The 18,486-nt window shown below is 43.1% G+C and overlaps 1 protein-coding gene across 4 annotated transcripts in view; it reads left to right on the forward strand.

The window, feature by feature from the left end:
* PHKA1 (phosphorylase kinase regulatory subunit alpha 1) overlaps nucleotides 1-18,486 on the forward strand; it is a 231,283-nt gene that overhangs the window by 119,018 nt on the left and 93,779 nt on the right. For 2 of the 4 annotated variants that reach the window (XM_088444268.1, XM_088444269.1), the window contains exons 19-21: nucleotides 4,116-4,294; nucleotides 5,977-6,147; nucleotides 17,973-18,067. In XM_088444268.1, coding sequence (XP_088300394.1) covers nucleotides 4,116-4,294; nucleotides 5,977-6,147; nucleotides 17,973-18,067 — 445 coding nt within the window. The remainder of the gene's footprint in view (nucleotides 1-4,115; nucleotides 4,295-5,976; nucleotides 6,148-17,972; nucleotides 18,068-18,486) is intronic. The other 2 variants (XM_088444270.1, XM_088444271.1) reach the window with 1 other exon arrangement.

The raw sequence follows: 18,486 nt of genomic DNA on the forward strand, positions 1-18,486 counted from the left end.
AGAATATCTTACCATTCACATCAGTCCCTGCCCCAGTGGAGGTTACAATCTATATTTCCTATCACATGCACAAACATACACACTATGGTCAATTTTGAGGGGAGCCAATTAACCTACCAGTATATTTTTGGAGTGTGGGAGGAAACCGGAGTACCCGGAGGAAACTCCACACAGTTAGGGCCGTAGTGGGAATCGAACCCATGACCTCAGTGCTTTGAGGCAGTAATGCTAACCGTTACCGAAACCGGAGTACCCGGAGGAAACCCACGCAAGCACAGGGAAAAATACAAACTCCACACAGTTAGGACCGTAGTGGGAATCGAACCCATGACCTCAGTGCTTTGAGGCAGTTATGCTAACCGTTACACCGTCTGTGCTGCCCAAATGGGAAGTTCCGCCAGCAGTAGATGCACATGTGGCACATCTGGTTAGGAGTGCCACATTGCCCATACCATCTGCATCCTCTCTTAAATATTCCACAGATAGGAGACTTGAAACCTGTCTCAAGGCAGTCTTCCCTCTATCTGGAGCAGTTACGCGCCCGGCCTGGGTTTCCAAAGCCATTGAGGAATTATTATTATTTTTTATTATTTACCAGTTATTTATATAGCGCACACATATTCCGCAGCGCTGTACAGAGAATATTTGCCCATTCACATCAGTCCCTGCCCCAGTGGAGCTTACAATCTGTGTTCCCTACCACATGCTCACACACATACACATCAGGGTAAATTTTTTGTTGGGCGCCAGTTAACCTACCAGTATATTTTTGGAGTGTGGGAGGAAACCCACGCAAGCACAGGCAGAATATACAAACTCCACACAGTTATGGCCATGGTGGGAATTGAACCCATGACCTCATTGCTGTGAGGCAGTGATGCTAACCATTACACCATCTGTGCTGCCCAGGAATGGATGAAGACACTGCCAGAAGCTTCCAAGGAACAGCTGATGATTATCTCCTATGTTAAGGAGGCAGCGTCCTATTTGGGAGAGGCAGCATTAGATGCTGGTATATTATCCTCTAAAGCATCATCTGTCTCAGTTGTGGCTGAGCCCTGTGGTTAAGAGACTGGAAAGCAGATGCAGGGTCTAAGAAAGCCCTAGAATCCCTTCCGTTTACGAGAGGTATTTTGTTTGGCACAGAGTTAGACAAGTTTGTGGCTACAGTGGCAGCCTCTAAGATGGCTGGTCTGATTCAAAAACCCAATGGGTCTCACCGGCCTATTCTAAACCTAAAGGGACTCAACACATTTATCCGGGTGCCCAGGTTTCGTATGGAAACCCTGCAGTTGATTGTGTTGACAATGGAACTAGGGGATTTCATGGTATGCTTGGATATTCAGGATGCATATCTTCATGTACAAATTACACCGTCCCACCAACACTTACTGCTGCAGGATCATTTCCAATTTCAGGCACTGCCTTTTGGTTTATCAATGGCGAGTTGCAGCATCATCTCAGACTGAAAGTGGCCTGTTTACACAGGCATGGATGGATTATAAATTGGAAGAAGTCATCACTTCTTCCAGTACAGCAGATGGTGCATTTAAGGGATTCTCTGGCACAAAGGATATATCTGCCAGAAGACAAGATTGCGGCCTTTCAGCTGTGGATACGCAGACTTCTTCACAGCCGATCAGTATCTGTTCATGCAGCAGTGCAGGTTCTGGGATCCATGGTGTCGACCTTCGACATGGTAAAGTATGCCCAGTTCCACTCCAGACCATTGCAGCGGTTAAGCCTCTTGCACTGGAACAGGGAGTATCACTCAATAAAGTTACAGACGATCCATCTCTCGCCAGAAGTGTGACTATCTCTGTCATGTTGGTTGCAGATGTACCGTCTCAACAAGGGTCGAACATTCTGGATTCCAGATTGGGTACTTCTCATGACCAATACCAGCCTCTGTGGATGGGGCACAGTGACAGGTCGACACATGTTTCAAGGAAAATGGACAACAAGGGAAAGCCTTCTGTCCATAAATGTACTGGAACTAAGAGCAGTTTTCAGAGCGCTTGTTCAGGCTCAGGAAATACTAAAGGGTAGGCCTGTCCAGGTACAATCTGACAACACCACTGCAGTACCTTACCTCAACCATCAGGGAGGCACGCGGAGCCAGGCTGCCATGATAGAAGTGTCAAAAATTCTGGTCTGGGCAGAATGTCACCTTCCGGCAAAATCATGGTGTTCATACCAGGAGTCCTCAATTGGGAAGCGGACTTCCTAAGTCGGCAGGATATACACGCCAGAGAGTGGGCTCTTCATCCACAGGAATTTCAGAGCCTGGTGGACATATGTTCTAGAGGTAGACCTCGTGGCCTCAAGTCACAACCCCAGGGTTCCCGGGTACGGGTCCAGAACCAGGGATCCTGCAGCCGAGTTTGTAGATGCTCTAGCAGTGAAGTAGAACTTCAGACTGGCGTATCTGTTTTCTCCATTTTCCCTTCCAAGGCGGGACAGTAATACTGATAGCTCCTGCTTGGCCCAGACGTCATTGGTTCACCGACCTACAGAGTTTTTCCTCTAATACAAGGTCCCTGCCTGTATCCAGATCTTCCTCGTCTATCTTTGACAGCATGGCTCTTGAGACCTCCGTCTTAAAGGCAAAAGGTTTTTCCGATTCTGTAATTTAGACAATGTTGTGTGCATTTATTACAGAATTTGGCACTCGTATTTTCAGTGACGTAACCTGAGAAAATATGACCCTAAAGTGTTCAGGGTCTATCGAGTGCTTTCTTTTCTTCAGGCTGGTTTAGAGCTGGGTCTCCGTCTGGCCACCCTGAGGGTTCAGGCCTCTGCACTTTCAGTTTAGTTTCAGCAAAGGATTACCCCATTGCCTGTTTTTTAGAATATTTTTTCAGGGTGTTCTAAGGGTTCAGCCTCCCTTTGTCCCCCCGGTAGCCCCGTGGGATTTGACATTGGTTCTCAGGGCTTTGCAGGCTCCTCCATTAAAACCCCTGAAATCAGTAGACCTAAAGTTGTTGACAGCAAAGACAGTTTTTCATCTGGCTATCGCCTCTGCCCATGTAGGGTCTCTGATTTGGCAACCCTGTCTTTTCGCTCTCCTTCTTTAATATTTCATCAGGATAGAGTTATTCCTTGTACTAGGGCGGGTTACCTTCCTAAGGTGGTATCCCGGTTTCATATGAATCAAGAAATTGTGGTGCCGGTTTTGCAAGCTTCAGGCCTTTTCGGCTGGTGAAGCATCAGTGGATGTTGTCCGTGCACTACGTATCTATGTAGATCGCACCAACTCCATTAGAAAGTCATATTCTTTATTTGTGTTGTATGGCTGTCATAAGCGAGGCTGGCCAGCTAACAAACAGACTTTGGCCAGATGGTTGCGTATGATAATTTCTGAAGCGAACACACAAGCTGATGTTGGTAACCGCACATTCTACGAGATCTGAGGAACCATCGTGGGCGGTTCGTCGAGGTGCCTCTGCTGAACAAATATGCAAGGCAGCCACATGGTCTTCCGTCCACACCTATGTCAAATTTTACGCATTTGACACATTTGCCTCTCAGGATGCTTCCTTTGGGCGTCGGATTCTCCTTTCTACTGAGACACAGGAGCCTCCCCACCCTTAAAGGGAAGTGCTTTGGGACATCCCCAAGGTATTTTCTGTGGACCCTTTGGACCTCAAAGAAGAAAATAAGAGTTATGGTATAACATACCTTTTGTTAACTCTCTTACTTCGAGGTCCATAGGGTCCACAGAGCACCCACCCTAACACACCTGTGTTATTGGGTCAACTTTTCATTTGTATTTTCTATGATTCCCTCTTCTCAGAGAGAGTGTTTCTGGAGTACAAGGGTCCTTCCTTCTCATCTTGTTTTTCCTTCTTCTGCTTGGGCTTGATAACAAACTAACTGCCTGTTGCCAGGGGCGGGGTATATATGGAGGAGGACCGAGTGCATCCTGGGAGATAAAGCTTGTTAACTGTTTGGTGCCTGGATCACTCCAACCACATACCCCAAGATATTTTCTGTGGACCCTATGGACCCCTAAGAAAAAGAGTTAACAAAGGTATCTTATACCATAGCTCTTATTTTTTTTAGCTATGTCATTGGCTGATCTAATTTTTTTATTTTTTGGTTGCGGGATCCAGGATTCAGACCGGTAGCTTGTCAGACTTCCTTACTACGTCTTGCTGCAAATACCTCAGCTTCATGGACCCTGGTGTGGAGGGTAAGCAGTGTACCGGGGGGAGTGGCTGCCGCAGGGGTCAGTCAATCATCGTGCGGGAGCCGGAAATGCCCCTGCATGTGGCCCCACCAGCCGATGATGGTAAGAGAGGTGGATAGGATAGAAATGGAGAAAGATTAGGTAAAAGAAAGTTCAGTTCAACATGGGAACATTGAAACAAGAGAGTAAAAGTATTACAAAGTTGAAGAGGAAATGTATTTCTTAGGTAACGTAATATTGCATATAGCAAAGCTTTCACTTACACACAGATTTCTAAAGCGTGCAGTACAGCTATTCATCAACAGAGGCACAAAATGTGTCCTTACCAATACTATGTAGCATTTCTCTGTCCGTTGCATCTTTTGACCGGTGGTGTTTCTACGTGATGCTGACAGTAGTAGTACAGATGTATGACATGAGTGGGATGATTAGGATTTGTCAATCCCTCATCCCATGCCAATGCCAAAGTTTTTTCTATGGAAATAAGGAAAGCCTATGCAACTTTATGGCCCTGTGGACACAGCAGCAAGTGTGAAAATGCTATCAATATGTTTGGTTTGTATCTGGCCAACATGTCCTGGATAATTTCAGTTCTAATATAGCGAATATACTTCTGGTTCCTTGTTCCGATGTTTACCATGCTGTCCTCTACTCGCCTGCCTGGTTTTCTAGATTCTAAATAATACTTTGACACCGTTTTTGATTTGAGACTTAATGTGTGCTAAAAGTGGCCACACCTGAGTGCCAAGCGATTGGATCATTGTCCAGCTTGGTAACACAGATGATGAAATAAAGTTTAACTATTGCAGCTTCACTGGGGCCTTTGGTGTAAGACAAACACACACACAGACCAATAATGGTCATTTTCTAACCCCATTTACCAGCATGTTCAATAATTATTCAGCACTATACCTGGCCAATTAGCTGATACCAGCTGATATATCACAGAATGTGGGGCCAGCATAATGGGAGAGAGAATTCTGTTTACATTTTAAAGTGTGCTCTTTAGAAGACAGAGAGCTAAGGATGTGTTTCATATTTCCAGAGCTGCTTTCTGTTGCAAGGCTATAATAAATAAAAATATGTAATCTATGGGCCTGATTCTGCAAGGATCGTAATTGCAAAGCTGCAGGCAGCTTTGAAATTGCGACCCTTGCAGATATGGTAGTGCAGCAGGAGGCATTACGCCCCCTGTGCATTACTTTTCCGAGCCGCGTTGTCCAATGCAGCTTCAGATAATCTGCAAAACATTGGCTGGCTGCGGTGACCCATGGGGACTCGCAGCCAGCCTCTGCAGTTTAGAGGAAGAGGCCAGGAAAGCTCCGTCAGCTGACGGAGATCCTGGTTTCTTCCCTCCCCTGCAACGGCGGAGACAAGCCTCCGTTTCAGGAAACGGGGGGCATCGTCGCCATCTCCCCGCCCACAAATGGCAGCAGACTGTCAAACATTGACAGCCTGCTGCCAGTCTGCAAGCGAGTTAGCAGGACCCATTCTGCACACTTGCAGAATGGGTCCTGCGCCTGTGCAGATTCCCAAACATCGGGAATCTGCGTTCAGCAGTGCACTGCTGAATCAGGCCCTATGTAAATAAATGGCATTAGACTTCAGTTAACCCAATCCTGTAATCATTTGCAGAGCTTGGACATTAATCCCGCTGTATATATTTACTTTTTTGATCTCCCTAGCTCCTTTGTCAGGTAAATGAACTGCTCCTAAGTTGCTAGGACATTTCTTAGTGTTGGATCAGGGATTTCTTTTCCTATACTCTTGATTACTCATTACAGAAGATTCAGAGGACGAAGTAGCACAATATCTCAGTCAACTTTTGGGCACCACCAGACTCCGACCATCACCTGCTAAACAGAGAGGTGGATTGAATAGATTCCGAGCTGCCGTTCACAATACTCGGGATATTATTTCCCTTCACACAAAAGCCAAGAGTCTGAATGTACAAGGTAAGATATTTTGATTTTATATTCATAAATGATTAACTTTTTACACCACTTTACATAAAATGTACCATGTGTACCTAATTAGACCTCAAGACCCCACAATTCTTTTTCTGACATGAACCATAATGGTTAAACACATTGACATTAATATCATCTTAACTTGACATTCTATGAAGTTCTGTTAAAAAAAAAAAAATCTTACATCCAGTGCAGACCACTTCATTATTACAATATCCTTATAGGATTTTAAACTGGTAAAAAAGCTGAGACAGCAGTATATTAAGCTGCTGTGACATCACTTTGTATGAATCAACATCATCACTTCAGTGTGGATTTTTGAAGAACAAGTCTTAAAACTAGAGATGAGCGGTCCAGTTCCCTGAGAACCGGACCAACCCAAACTTGCGATCCGGGCCGAGATCCGAGTGCGGCTCGGGTTTTCCCGCCTGACTGGGATCTTAAAACTAGACAAAACGTCATATTACCGCTGGCGGATTCTCGTGGGTTTTGGATACTATAAAGGTGTTTGGTCATCGGCGCCATTTCACTCCGGCTGTGGAGAGTGAAGTCAACAGACTTGCGGTGTCTGTCCAGGGTAGGGGCTGCTGAGTCCATACAGGGGCTGCTGTGTTCATCCAGGGGCAGGGGCTGCTGTTGTCATCCAGGGGCAGTGGTTGCTGTGTCCATCCAGGGGCTGCTGTGTCTATCCAGGGGTTGCTGTGCCATCCAGGGGCGGGGGCTGCTGTGTCCATCCAGGGGTGCCCAGTGTAAGAAAAAAAAATTAATAAAAGCTAATAATATAGTTTGTGCTCTACCCCAGTGTACTATATATATAGCAATATTTAAGCAATGTGGTCACAGGCCACTTGCACCCCAGTCCTGGGAATGGCGAGTGCAGGTCTGCACCCCAGATAGATACGAGTGTGTATATGTATGTATATATAATATAAAAATATCTCTCTCTCTCTCTCTCTCTCTCTCAACAAGTACAATGGGAGGACAAGTACTGGCTAGTCACCACAGCTGTGGCATCACTGTATTCAGTGATAAACCATGAACAGGAGATCAATAGTATCCGCTTCCATCTAGAGAAAGACCTTGATTTAACCCAACAACAACTCAAGTTCGTTCTGCAGAGTATAGAACATATTCTTAAACATAATTATATCTGATACAAACCACTGGCACAGCTATGGGCACGAGATTTGCCCAAAGTTACGCCAATCTCTTCATGAGTTGGTGGGAGGAGCATGACATCTGGCATACTCAGGAACTTGGGGCAAGTCTCATGCTCTGGAAGAGATACATAGACAACAGGCTATTAATTTGGAAACGTGACGAAACTCTCAACAGTTTTCTCCCTAACATAAATTCAAATCCCAATAACTTAAACTTTACAGGTAATTACAGTAAAACTGATGTTGTGTTTCTGGATCTCAACATCCTCATACAGAATAGACAGATACATACCAACACCCATAAGAAACTAGTAAATGTAAATAGCTTTATTCTTTCAACAAGTTGGCACCACCCAAACTGGCTCCGTGTCATACCCAAAGGACAATTCCTACGTTTAAAAAGAAATTGCTCCAGACAATCAGATTTCCTTAAACAAAGTGAAGAGCTCTCCACACAATTTGAAGAAAAAAACTATTCACACACCCTAGTACAACAATCACTAGAGGCAGTGCAACACAGAAAAAGAGAGGACCTACTTGTCCACATGGAGCCCAGGGTAAAACCAAGATAAAAAACAGAATGACGAAGTACGACTCATTACACAGTATTCTAGGCAGAGTACACAACTGGAGAAGATACCGATGAACCATTGGAAACTACTCCAGAAAGATGATATGCTAGCAGGATTCCTATCCAACAAACCCAGAATGACATATAGGAAAGCACCAGACCTTAGGTCCAAACTGGTTAAAAACCATATCCCACCCAAAAGATTACAACAAACCACCCTATGTACATCACAAAACGGTTTCTTCCATTGTCATTCATGTTCTGGGTGCAAAAGCACTGGTGCCTTAAGCACCAAACCCACTAGGACATTTACATCATACACGACAGAAGAAACACACAAGGTTAAAGGAACACTTACGTGCAGTCACCACCCGCTGACTGTTTGCAAGTGACTCTCTCTATCTATCTACATATATATATATATATATATATATATATATATATACATACATACATACATATATACAGTCAGGTGCATAAATATTTGGACATTGATGACAGAATTTTCATATTTTGGCCTCTATTCACCACCACAATGGCTTTGAAATGAAACAAACAAGATGTGCTTTAACTGCAGACTTTCAGATTTAATTTGAGGGTAATTACATCCAAATCAGGTGAACGGTGTAGGAATTACAACGGTTTCTATATTTGCCTCCCACTTTTTAAGGGGCCAAAAGTAATGGGACTATCAACTCAAAAGCTATTTCATGGACAGGTATGGGCTATTCCCTCGTTATTTCATTATCAATTAAGCAGGTAAAAGGTCTGGAGTTGATTCTAGGTGTGACATTTGCATTTGGAATCAGTTGCTGTCGACTCTCAATATGAGATCCAAAGAGCTGTCACTATCAGTGAAGCAAGCCACCATTAGGCTGAAAATCAAAACAAACCCATCAGAGAGATAGCAAAAACATTAGGTGTGGCCAAATCAACTGTTTGGAACATTCTTAAAAAGAAAGAACACATTGGAGAGCTCAGCAACACCATAAGACTCGGAAGACCACGGAAAAAAACAACGGTGGTAGATGACAAAAATAATTATTTCCCTGGTGAAGAAAAACCCCTTCACAACAGTTGGCCAAATCAAGAACACTCTCCAGGAGGTAGGTGTATATGTGTCAAAGTCAACAATCAAGAGAAGACTTCACAAGAGTGAATATAGAGGGTTCACCACAAGATGTAAACCATTGGTGAGCCACAAAAACAGGAAGACCAGATTAGAGTTTGCCAAACAACATCTAAAAAAGCCATTACAGTTCTGGAACAACATCCTATGGACAGATGAGACAAAGATCAACTTGTACCAGAGTGATGGGAAGAGAAGAGTATGGAGAAGGAAAGGAACTGCTCATGATCCAAAACATACCACCTCATCAGTGAAGCATGGTGGTGGTAGTGTCATGGCGTGGGCATGTATGGATGCCAATGGACCTGGTTCCCTTGTATTTATTGATTATGTGACTGCTGACAAAAGCAGCAGAATTATTTCTGAAGTGTTTCAGGCAGTATTATATGCTCATATTCAGTCAAATGCTTCAGAACTCATTGGACGGCGCTTCACAGTGGAGATGGACAATGACCCAAAGCATACTGCAAAAGCAACCAAAGAGTTTTTTAAGGCTAAAAAGTGGAATGTTATGCAATTGCCAAGTCAATCCCCTGATCTGAATCCGATTGAGCATGCATTTCACTTGATGAAGACAAAACTGAAGGGAAAATGCCCCAAGAACAAGCAGGAACTGAAGACATTTGCAGTAGCGGCCTAGCAGAGCATCACCAGGGATGAAACCCAGCGTCTGGTGATGTCTATGCATTCCAGACTTCAGGCTGTAATTGCCTGCAAAGGATTTGCAACAAAGTATTAAAAAGTGAAAGTTAGATTTAGGATTGTTTAGTTTGTCCCATTACTTTTGGCCCCTTAAAAAGTGGGAGGCACATATAGAAACCATTCTAATTCCTACACCGTTCACCTGATTTGGATGTAATTACACTTAAATTAAATCTGAAAGTCTGCAGTTAAAGCACATATTGTTTGTTTCATTTCAAAGCCATTGTGGTGTTGAATAGAGGCCAAAATATGAAAATTCTGTCAATGACCCAATATTTATGCACCTGACTGTGTATATATGTGTGTGTATGTATGTATGTGTGATATGTATTTATATATATATATATATATATATATATATATGCAACGAAAGGCCATGCACTCCTCTTCCATGTATATAGGATATGCCACGGTGCCCGCTTCGTAATAAATGCAATAATCTCCAAGTGCGGCACTCAGTGGGCTTGTAAATAAAACTAAAAGGCTGCCATAGCTTGCAACGTTTCGGACTTTAGTAGCCCGACTTCAGATATAATTTTTTTTTTTTTACTGTGTCGCTGGAGGTCAGACTGCAGTGTAATATTCATACACATATTGTGACTCTATAATTCGTAGCGCAGTGTAATATTCATATACATATTGTGACACTGTAAGTTTAACCGCAGTGTAATATACACTTATTGTGACACTGCAAGTGGAAATACTAATATTCAACAAGTATTGTGACACTGTACGTGGTAGCGCAGTGTGACACTGTTAGTGGTAGCACAGTGCTTTATTCATAAAAAATATTGTGACACTAAGTGGTAGCGCAGTGTAATATATTCATAAAAAATATTGTGACACTGTAAGGGATAGCGCAGTGTATTCATAAAAAATATTGTGACACTAAATGGAAACGCAGTGTATTATTTATAAACCATATTGTGACACTGTAGGTTATTGATACAGCAGTGTAATATTTAAAATTGGTACAATTACATGTGTGCTGTACCACACTGGACTTTATTCACTGTTGACTGACCATCTGGACTTTATTCACTGTTGAATCTGGAAATAGACTACTGTACCGCAGTCCATCTGGAGTAGCTAACTTTAATCTTTTGTGGAACACAGTTTGGTTCTGTCCTGTTTTAAGCATATCTTGTTTCCCATATTGCGATTAAAACATTTTGAGGAATAATAACTTGGATGCAAATCCTTTCTTTCATTTCGGATCCATCTCGACTGCACAAAGATAACTTTTTATAGGCGTGAATATCCTGTTATCCACGTGAGTATGGTACGCTCACTGTTTAAAAGAACCATCATTTTGGTTTGGAGAAGTGGAATAGACCCTACATTTATGATCTTTTGGTGTCTATGTTTAATTAACAAAAGAAACCTTTATATGTGTACCCTCCCACTTATTCATGTGAGTAGGGTACGTTGCAGACTTTACTTATTTGTTTGTAATCTGGTATGAAGCCTTTAAGAACGGACCTTTTGACTTCTCTTTTTTTCTGTGTTCATGTAACCCCATACCATCGAGGAATATCATTAGAGACATCAACAGGAAAACATCGATGTGACATTCCTAGAACGACATAATTTACGGACAGTTTTGTATTTATAAAGCGCCTCTATCTGAGGACTTCAAAATTATTTCTAGAAGTGTACCCCACTATGTTCGTGTTTGTTGATATGGAGAAATATCAGTTGAGAGGAGAGCAGGAACCACATACTAGTTAGTGCTGGAGCTGCTGTCAGTGACACCAGTCATGACGATACTCATCCGTCTATGTCATCTACTAAAGCTGATGCCCAAGGGCATACAGGGCTTAAGTCAAGGCATCTAAATTCAAAGAAGCATTCTTTTACAATGGTAAAGAAAAAACATCAAAGGTAAAGTTAGCTGCAGAAAGACATACATTTGGCAATATACCTTTCATCACACGAAGTGGGAAGGAAAGGCTAAGGCCTTGGCCTTTATTTATGACTGGTGGTTCTGCCTCTTATGATTATGTAAGCCCTTCTTCCTGTAGACGTTTCAAAAAAATTAAAATCGTTAAGGCACAGGAACCAACTGTGCGCTCAGAAATGTCACGAATCCCTGAGGAGAGTCTAAGTGTGTCGGGTGCCATGTGTGAGTCTGACCTTTCCAAAACTGTACTCAATGAGGAGTTTACTTCAACCACTTGTGTGTCCTCTGCAAATGTGGGGATGATCACAAGTGCACATGCTGACATAGAAATCGAGGATGCTTCTGTGGAAGTGCACCAGGATGAGGAGGATATTTGTGTAGCTACACCAGGATTGGGAGGATATTTGTGTAGCTGACACTAATAAGGATGTTGATGATGGTGTTTGTGTAAATCAGGCCCCAGTGGAAACTGTTGTTGCCCATTATAAGGAAAAGCCCATTGTCATGCCTGAGCATAAAACAAAAAAATCCACTTCTTATGTGTGGAATCATTTCTACCCAAATCTGGACAACAATTGTCAAGCCATCTGTATCAATTGTCATGCCAGAGTAAGTCATCTACAGCGCATCCATACAAACTTTGGCTAAAAAAGTAACAACAAGCAGTCCAGCGTCAGCTAGCTCCCTTCTCTCTGCTAGATCCAAGCACCTTGCATCTTCTCCAACAATATCCTTAATCATGATTGGAACTAGTCCTGCATCCAATTTGATAAGGCTAACTCAGTCCTCCCATATCCTGGATTCCTCAGAAGAATCCTTGAGCACTATGCCTGCTGCTGCTGGGAGTTGATCTTTATCCCAGAGGGGGCCAGGAAGACTACTACTAGTAGTTCTAAAAAACAATTGACTGTTAAACAATCCTTTGCAAGGGGGAGCAAGTATGACAGCAGTCACCCAGTTGCACAGCAGTTCACCAAAGCCATAACATCTATGCTGGTATTCGATGTGCGTCTGATATCCGCCATTATTGCAGTGGGTTTTAGACAGTTAATTGAGGTCCTGTGCCCCCGCTACCAAATCCCATATAGATTCTACTTCACTAGAAAAGCAATTCCTAGCCTTTACAGGAACATAAAAAAAGCGTAATTAGTGTCCTCCAAAATGCCATTGTACCCACTGTCCACATACCCACAGATATGTGGACAAATGAAACAGGGCAAATGCAAGATTACATGACTGTAACAGCCCACTGGGTGGGTGTATTGTCTTCAGCGCCACCAGCAGCATCTAAGAAACAGCAGCTCATTCAGAGGCAGACTCTTTGTATCACCGGTTTCACTAAGAGGCATAACGCTGACAACCTCTTAGAAAAACTCAGATAAGTCATTGCAAAATGGCTTACACCGCTTGGACTCTTCACGGGATTTGTGATTTCTGACAATGCCACCAATATTGTGAGAGCATTACAGCAGGATGAATTCCAACACGTCCCATGTTTTGCTCACACAATAATCTTGGGTGGGGCAAATTTTTTTTTTAATGACAAAAATTCTGGACATTTTCATCATTCAGCACATACATGTAGAAGATTGCAGCACCTGCAAGAAATGTTGAATTTGCCCTGTCACCTACAAGGTGGAACTCCACCCTTTATATGCTTCAGCGGATGGAGGAACAGCAAAAAGCCATTCAAAGCTACACAACGAACCATGACATAGGAAGAGGAGGGGGAATGTACCTTACTCAAGCTCAGTGGAAAATACTTTGTGTTGTGCAAAGTGCTGAAACCCTTCGAAGTAGTCACCAGTGAAGTGAGTTCAGACACTGCCGGCTTTAGTCAGGTAATTCCCCTAATTAGACTGTTGGAAAAGCAGCTTAAAAACTGAAGAAGGAGCTGAAACGAAGCGATTCCGCTAAGCATTGCTGCTTGACATTTTTAAATTTATAGTTCATTAAACTGCCATCCTGTCTACCACTCTGTGCCATGTTGGAAGCTGAACTGCCACATGTTAGTGTCGCCCACTGCTGTCGCTTAGCTTAGTCAGCCAGCTAGCTCAATGCAACCTTTGGGCCTAAACTGGTTGAAATCAATATTGTGAGCTGTGAGGTAGCCAAAATTGATTGAAAATATTATTGAGCTTAATAATACTGTAGGAACAAAAACTGGCCCAAATTATGTGATTTCAGCTGTTTTTATGATTTAAAAAAAAAATAAAAAAATACAGATCCAAAACCAAAACACGCAAGGGTGGTTTTGTAGAACTGAATCCAGATACAAAACCTTGAAGGAGATACAGATCCAAAACCAAAACACGGGGGTCGGCGCACATCCCTACTTAAAACCTGTCCATCACTCTTTGGCTGCTCCGTTAAAGACACATTTACCCTTTAACCTGGCAACTTCCTACAGAGGGTTAATAAGTGTATAGAAGTAGTGTGTGAAGTATAAAAACCTTTTTTTTTAATGTAGATTAATTGGCTCTGGTTGTGTGTGTGTTTTCTGCAAGAGAATCTAGACTGTGATCCACTGGGACAAGGATTTAGGTGTATAATTTTAAAACATTCTGCGTAAAGAGCTCTCAGGTTTGTTATAATTAAAATACAGATTGAATTAATTATGGAATTATAGATCTTAAATAACTTAGGTTTTAGGAGCACAGTGATTAGGCATTCAGAGGATTGACTCATAAACACTAACAAAATTGAGGTGTAGAATAAGGGCAAAATGTAATTGTGTGTTTTATTGATATGCTTAAAAAATCTCTTTTCTGTTTATTCTCTTTTAAAATGAATGTGTTCTATCTGATTAAATATTTGACAATTTACTTTTAAGTCAGTATTCACTTCTGCTTTTTAACTAGGTTGTACTTCAGGGGTGGATTGGGAATTTAAAGTGACCCTGTCCTTGGAAAAAGTTCTGAAAATGGCCTAACGTGGGTGAAACTAAATCAACTGTAGGCGTGGTCAACACAAATGTGGGTGGGCTTAGCACATTATTCCTTGCCACATTGGCATCTTTGTGATGTCGAAACGCGTAGGTGATTTCCTACAGTCCTAAGATTCTAAGGACACGGCTCATCTCATTCACTCCACTCCGAGTACAAGGAACCCGACGCCGGCTTTCTGCTTCTCTTGTCTCCCTGTCGCAAGGACATCCGGGTGTCGACCGCTGTGACTCCTGCACATACGGAGAAGTACAGCGCTGTGTTGGTGGGAGATCTGGACCCTGCCACCGTTCAGACACCCGGCGGCATTTTGGAGCACAAGACAGTTGCGCCCTGGGCACATTCCCCTGGAGTCCGTCGACCCTTCATCTGCTGGAGCAGAATAGACGGCTTGGAGAGGCAATCCCTCTATTGCAGCCTTCGTATTTTAGGATCAACTACTTACAGTTTCATAAAGTCGCTCCCCGCTGGTCGGGCTGAGCGCAGTACTAGTCGGGTACTAGGGTGATTTACCCCTTTTCAATACACTGCTGCAAAGGACTGGAGTCCACAGGTAATACCTTCCTAATAAGGATCATTTGCCCATCCTGTCTATTTAAATTTATGATCTCCATTATGAGACTGTGTGTGCATACACATGATTATACTCTCTCTAGAGAGATTCTCAATTCTTTGAGCCCTATCCTGTGTTCAGGACTATAATTATTATGGAATAATGCAAATATGTGTTAACTTTTACCAGTTTAATAATCCATATTTTATTCATTATAATAGTGTTAAGATCACATGTGTGGTCTCTTCTTTTTATAAATAAATAAATGATATGTATCTATTTTGATTTGTTGGCTTGAGTGCAGTAATTGTAACCAGAGCCGTAACTAGAATTTTTGGTGCCCTGTGCCAGAAGGAGCATTGCCCCCCCCCCCCTCCTCATTTTTCAAAGGGACATAATGCACCCAATAAAGGGGAATGGCCTGATGGGGAAGGGCCAGGGAAGAGATAGGGGAGGCCAGGAGATGCTGGGGATGAAATAAGAGGAAGCTACAAGTGAGAATGATAATAAACAGTAATTTGACAGGCCCAAACAGCGCCCCCTGACCTGTGGTGCCCTGTGCGATGGCACCGACCGCACTGCCTTAGCTACAGCCCTGATTGTAACCTTCAAACTGTTTTCTTATATGTGCATGTAACATATACAATGCCGGAGCAGAGCAGTTTTGTGCACTGAGCCCCCAGAACATGTGACATCATGACTTCAAGTCGATTGGCAAAGCCACTGCCACCAGAAAGTACAGCACTGCCCGAAGCGGGGGCTGTACAAGCTGCAGGGTGTGTGCCCAAAAGCTGCTCCAGGGAGTTCTGCAGGGTGCCAGTCCAGGAACCCTGCAAGTCAAATGCAGGTGCTGTGGGGCAGCAATGGTGCCGCCATCAGAGCCCTGCGCGACAGCACCACATTCACACTCTTAGTTACAGCTCTGGGTATATACCATATGAATGAGCTTAAGTCATTAAATGTTTTACCTATATTTAATAAATCAAGGCAAACTGTTATGTAGTTAGATGACTGAAACAGTGACCTAATATTCAAGGAACTCTCAGCTAAAAATACTTAAGGGGAATCCAATTAGCCATGGGGTTTAGTTACCCGCTCCTGCCAATGTAATTTGCGGGGTTTACTCTGTGTGTTAAACCACAGAAGTGCACTTTTCCTTCAGCTTCAGGAGCTGCAAGGAAAAGTCTGTGGGAAAAGGCAGCCTCTGGTGTTTAGTACGCAGGGAAAACTCATTGATTTCCCAATTATGCGGAATCAATGGATTAGCGTGCGTTAACCCCTTGTTTACCGCACATGTAAAATACTATTTAATTGAAGACCATTATTCCGCACAGTGTGATCAGTTAGCTGTGGGGCATATCCTGCAGCTAATTGAATTCCCCCTAACTGCCATATATAGGGCCATATTCAATTTGACCTCTGAATTTTCACCATCATCTCCTTTTTAGGAGGGGATAAAGTATCGGGCACGTGCCCGCTTATCTCCGTATTAATTTAGGATCCGTCGAAAACGGGACCCAGCGGAAAGGTAAGTATCGAAAAGTCCTTTCAGTTTTTGGGGAAATCATGGTGTCACCCCCCAAAATATGGTCTGACATGGGGGATCACTATAAGTACCCTCGATTTTGCCTGCTGAAAGTAATTTGGGTTTTTAAATAGCCGCGGCAGGTGCATAAATGCGCCTGTGAAGAAGTGATGAAGAATAGCACTTAGTTTTTTTTTTTTTCCGGGGGGGGGGGGGGGGGGGTAAAATAACTAGTCCCATCAAAGTTGGGGTACATGAAAATTGGTACAAGCATATTTTGAAGTCCCTAAAGTTATTTTTTTAAATTCTTCAAAAATGCATCTGCGCTACCAGCCGCATTATAGAAAACACCTGCCGCATACATGGGAATCAATTTCGCTAGTTTAAAACTTTGTTTCCCAATATATTTTATTTTTTTGGCCCCCAAAATGAGAGTACATTTTTTGGGGTGTCCTGAGGATTTTTTTTTTTTTTTGACACAGATCACTTTTAGGGGATATTAAAAGGCTGCAGGCTATATTTTTTTTTTTTTTTTTTACTCTGCACCCATAAACCCCAATTCTGCCCTTTTTTTCGCCACCTATGCAGTGGAGAAAAGTTATCCCTGTTTTTTAACAATTACTTTTCGCACTGGCGAAAAGTCTTTGAAATTGAATATGGGGATAATTGAAACAGGCGAAAATGACGTCATCTGTGATAAATTATCGCTGATATTGAATATGCCCAATCCTATAGGGTGCAAGTATCCTTTATCGGCACTGGTGTAGTATGAAATCAGAGCTGGCCCTAGTCAAATTAGTACACTAGGCAAGATTTTTGGTGATACCTCCCCCTCCCGGGATCCAAAAAAGGGGTGTGGCCTCACGGAAGGGACATGGTTTCATTTGCTTTGCTTTGTACCACTCACCCAGCACCCCTGTCCCAGCACAGCACAGATCACAGCACCCCTCACCCAGCACAGCACCCATCACCCCTCTCCGAGCACAGCACTCGCGTTAGTCACTACCTGTCTTTCAGGTGCCCCGCCCCCGCAACAACCGCCGCTGCCCGCTCACTGTTTGTTGCTGCCGGGCCTAATGGGAACTGTCAGTTGAGCTCTGATCATGAACGCTGCACAGCGGCAGTAGCAGCTGCCAGAGTCTCTGCCCAGCCGGCAACAGGTGCCCCGGCTGTGCCTGCCCCAAACCTCCGCTGGCCCTAGGCATTTGCTTAGTTTACCTAGGGTCGGCTCTGTATGAAATGCTGCAAAATGTCTTTTAATATTGAATTATTTGTAGTACAGCTTAATTAGCCTTGACAAGCTTCAATCTACTTTCTACTAGACATACAGATGTATCTGCCTACAAAGCTGTTTCAGTCCTCCCAGTCCTCCATTGCTCCGCTAGACTCTGCAGCTCAACAGGAGAAAACAAGCAAGGTAATAGTTAATTGGAATAAATAAATTGTTAAAGCACTAACAGTGTCTGAGTTTAGCAAGTCCACCTTGCAGTTTACAATTACATTACTTTGTGCTCATGTTAAAAATTAAAAAAGAGGTTTAATTGGATTAAACTGTTTTTTTTGCATTTCATATTTCTTTAGGGTCCACAGAAATTACCTTGGGGTATGTGGTTGGAGTGATCCAGGTACTAAACAGTTAACAGGCTCCCAGCACTGTGTCCTCCTCCATATATACCCTGCCCCTGGCTACAGGCAGTTACTTTTTTGCTTGGAGCGCAGGAGTGCACCTTGTTGACAGTGGGACTGCTGTAGCAGTCTCAAACAAGTATTTTCTTTTTCTACATGAGTAAGAGGCTGACCGGCTAGGCATCCGGATGGACGCTCGTGCTGCCTGCT

Source organism: Taudactylus pleione, unplaced genomic scaffold, assembly GCF_031769625.1.
Source record: "Taudactylus pleione unplaced genomic scaffold, aTauple2 ptg000352l, whole genome shotgun sequence".
Taxonomy (NCBI): domain Eukaryota; kingdom Metazoa; phylum Chordata; class Amphibia; order Anura; family Myobatrachidae; genus Taudactylus; species Taudactylus pleione.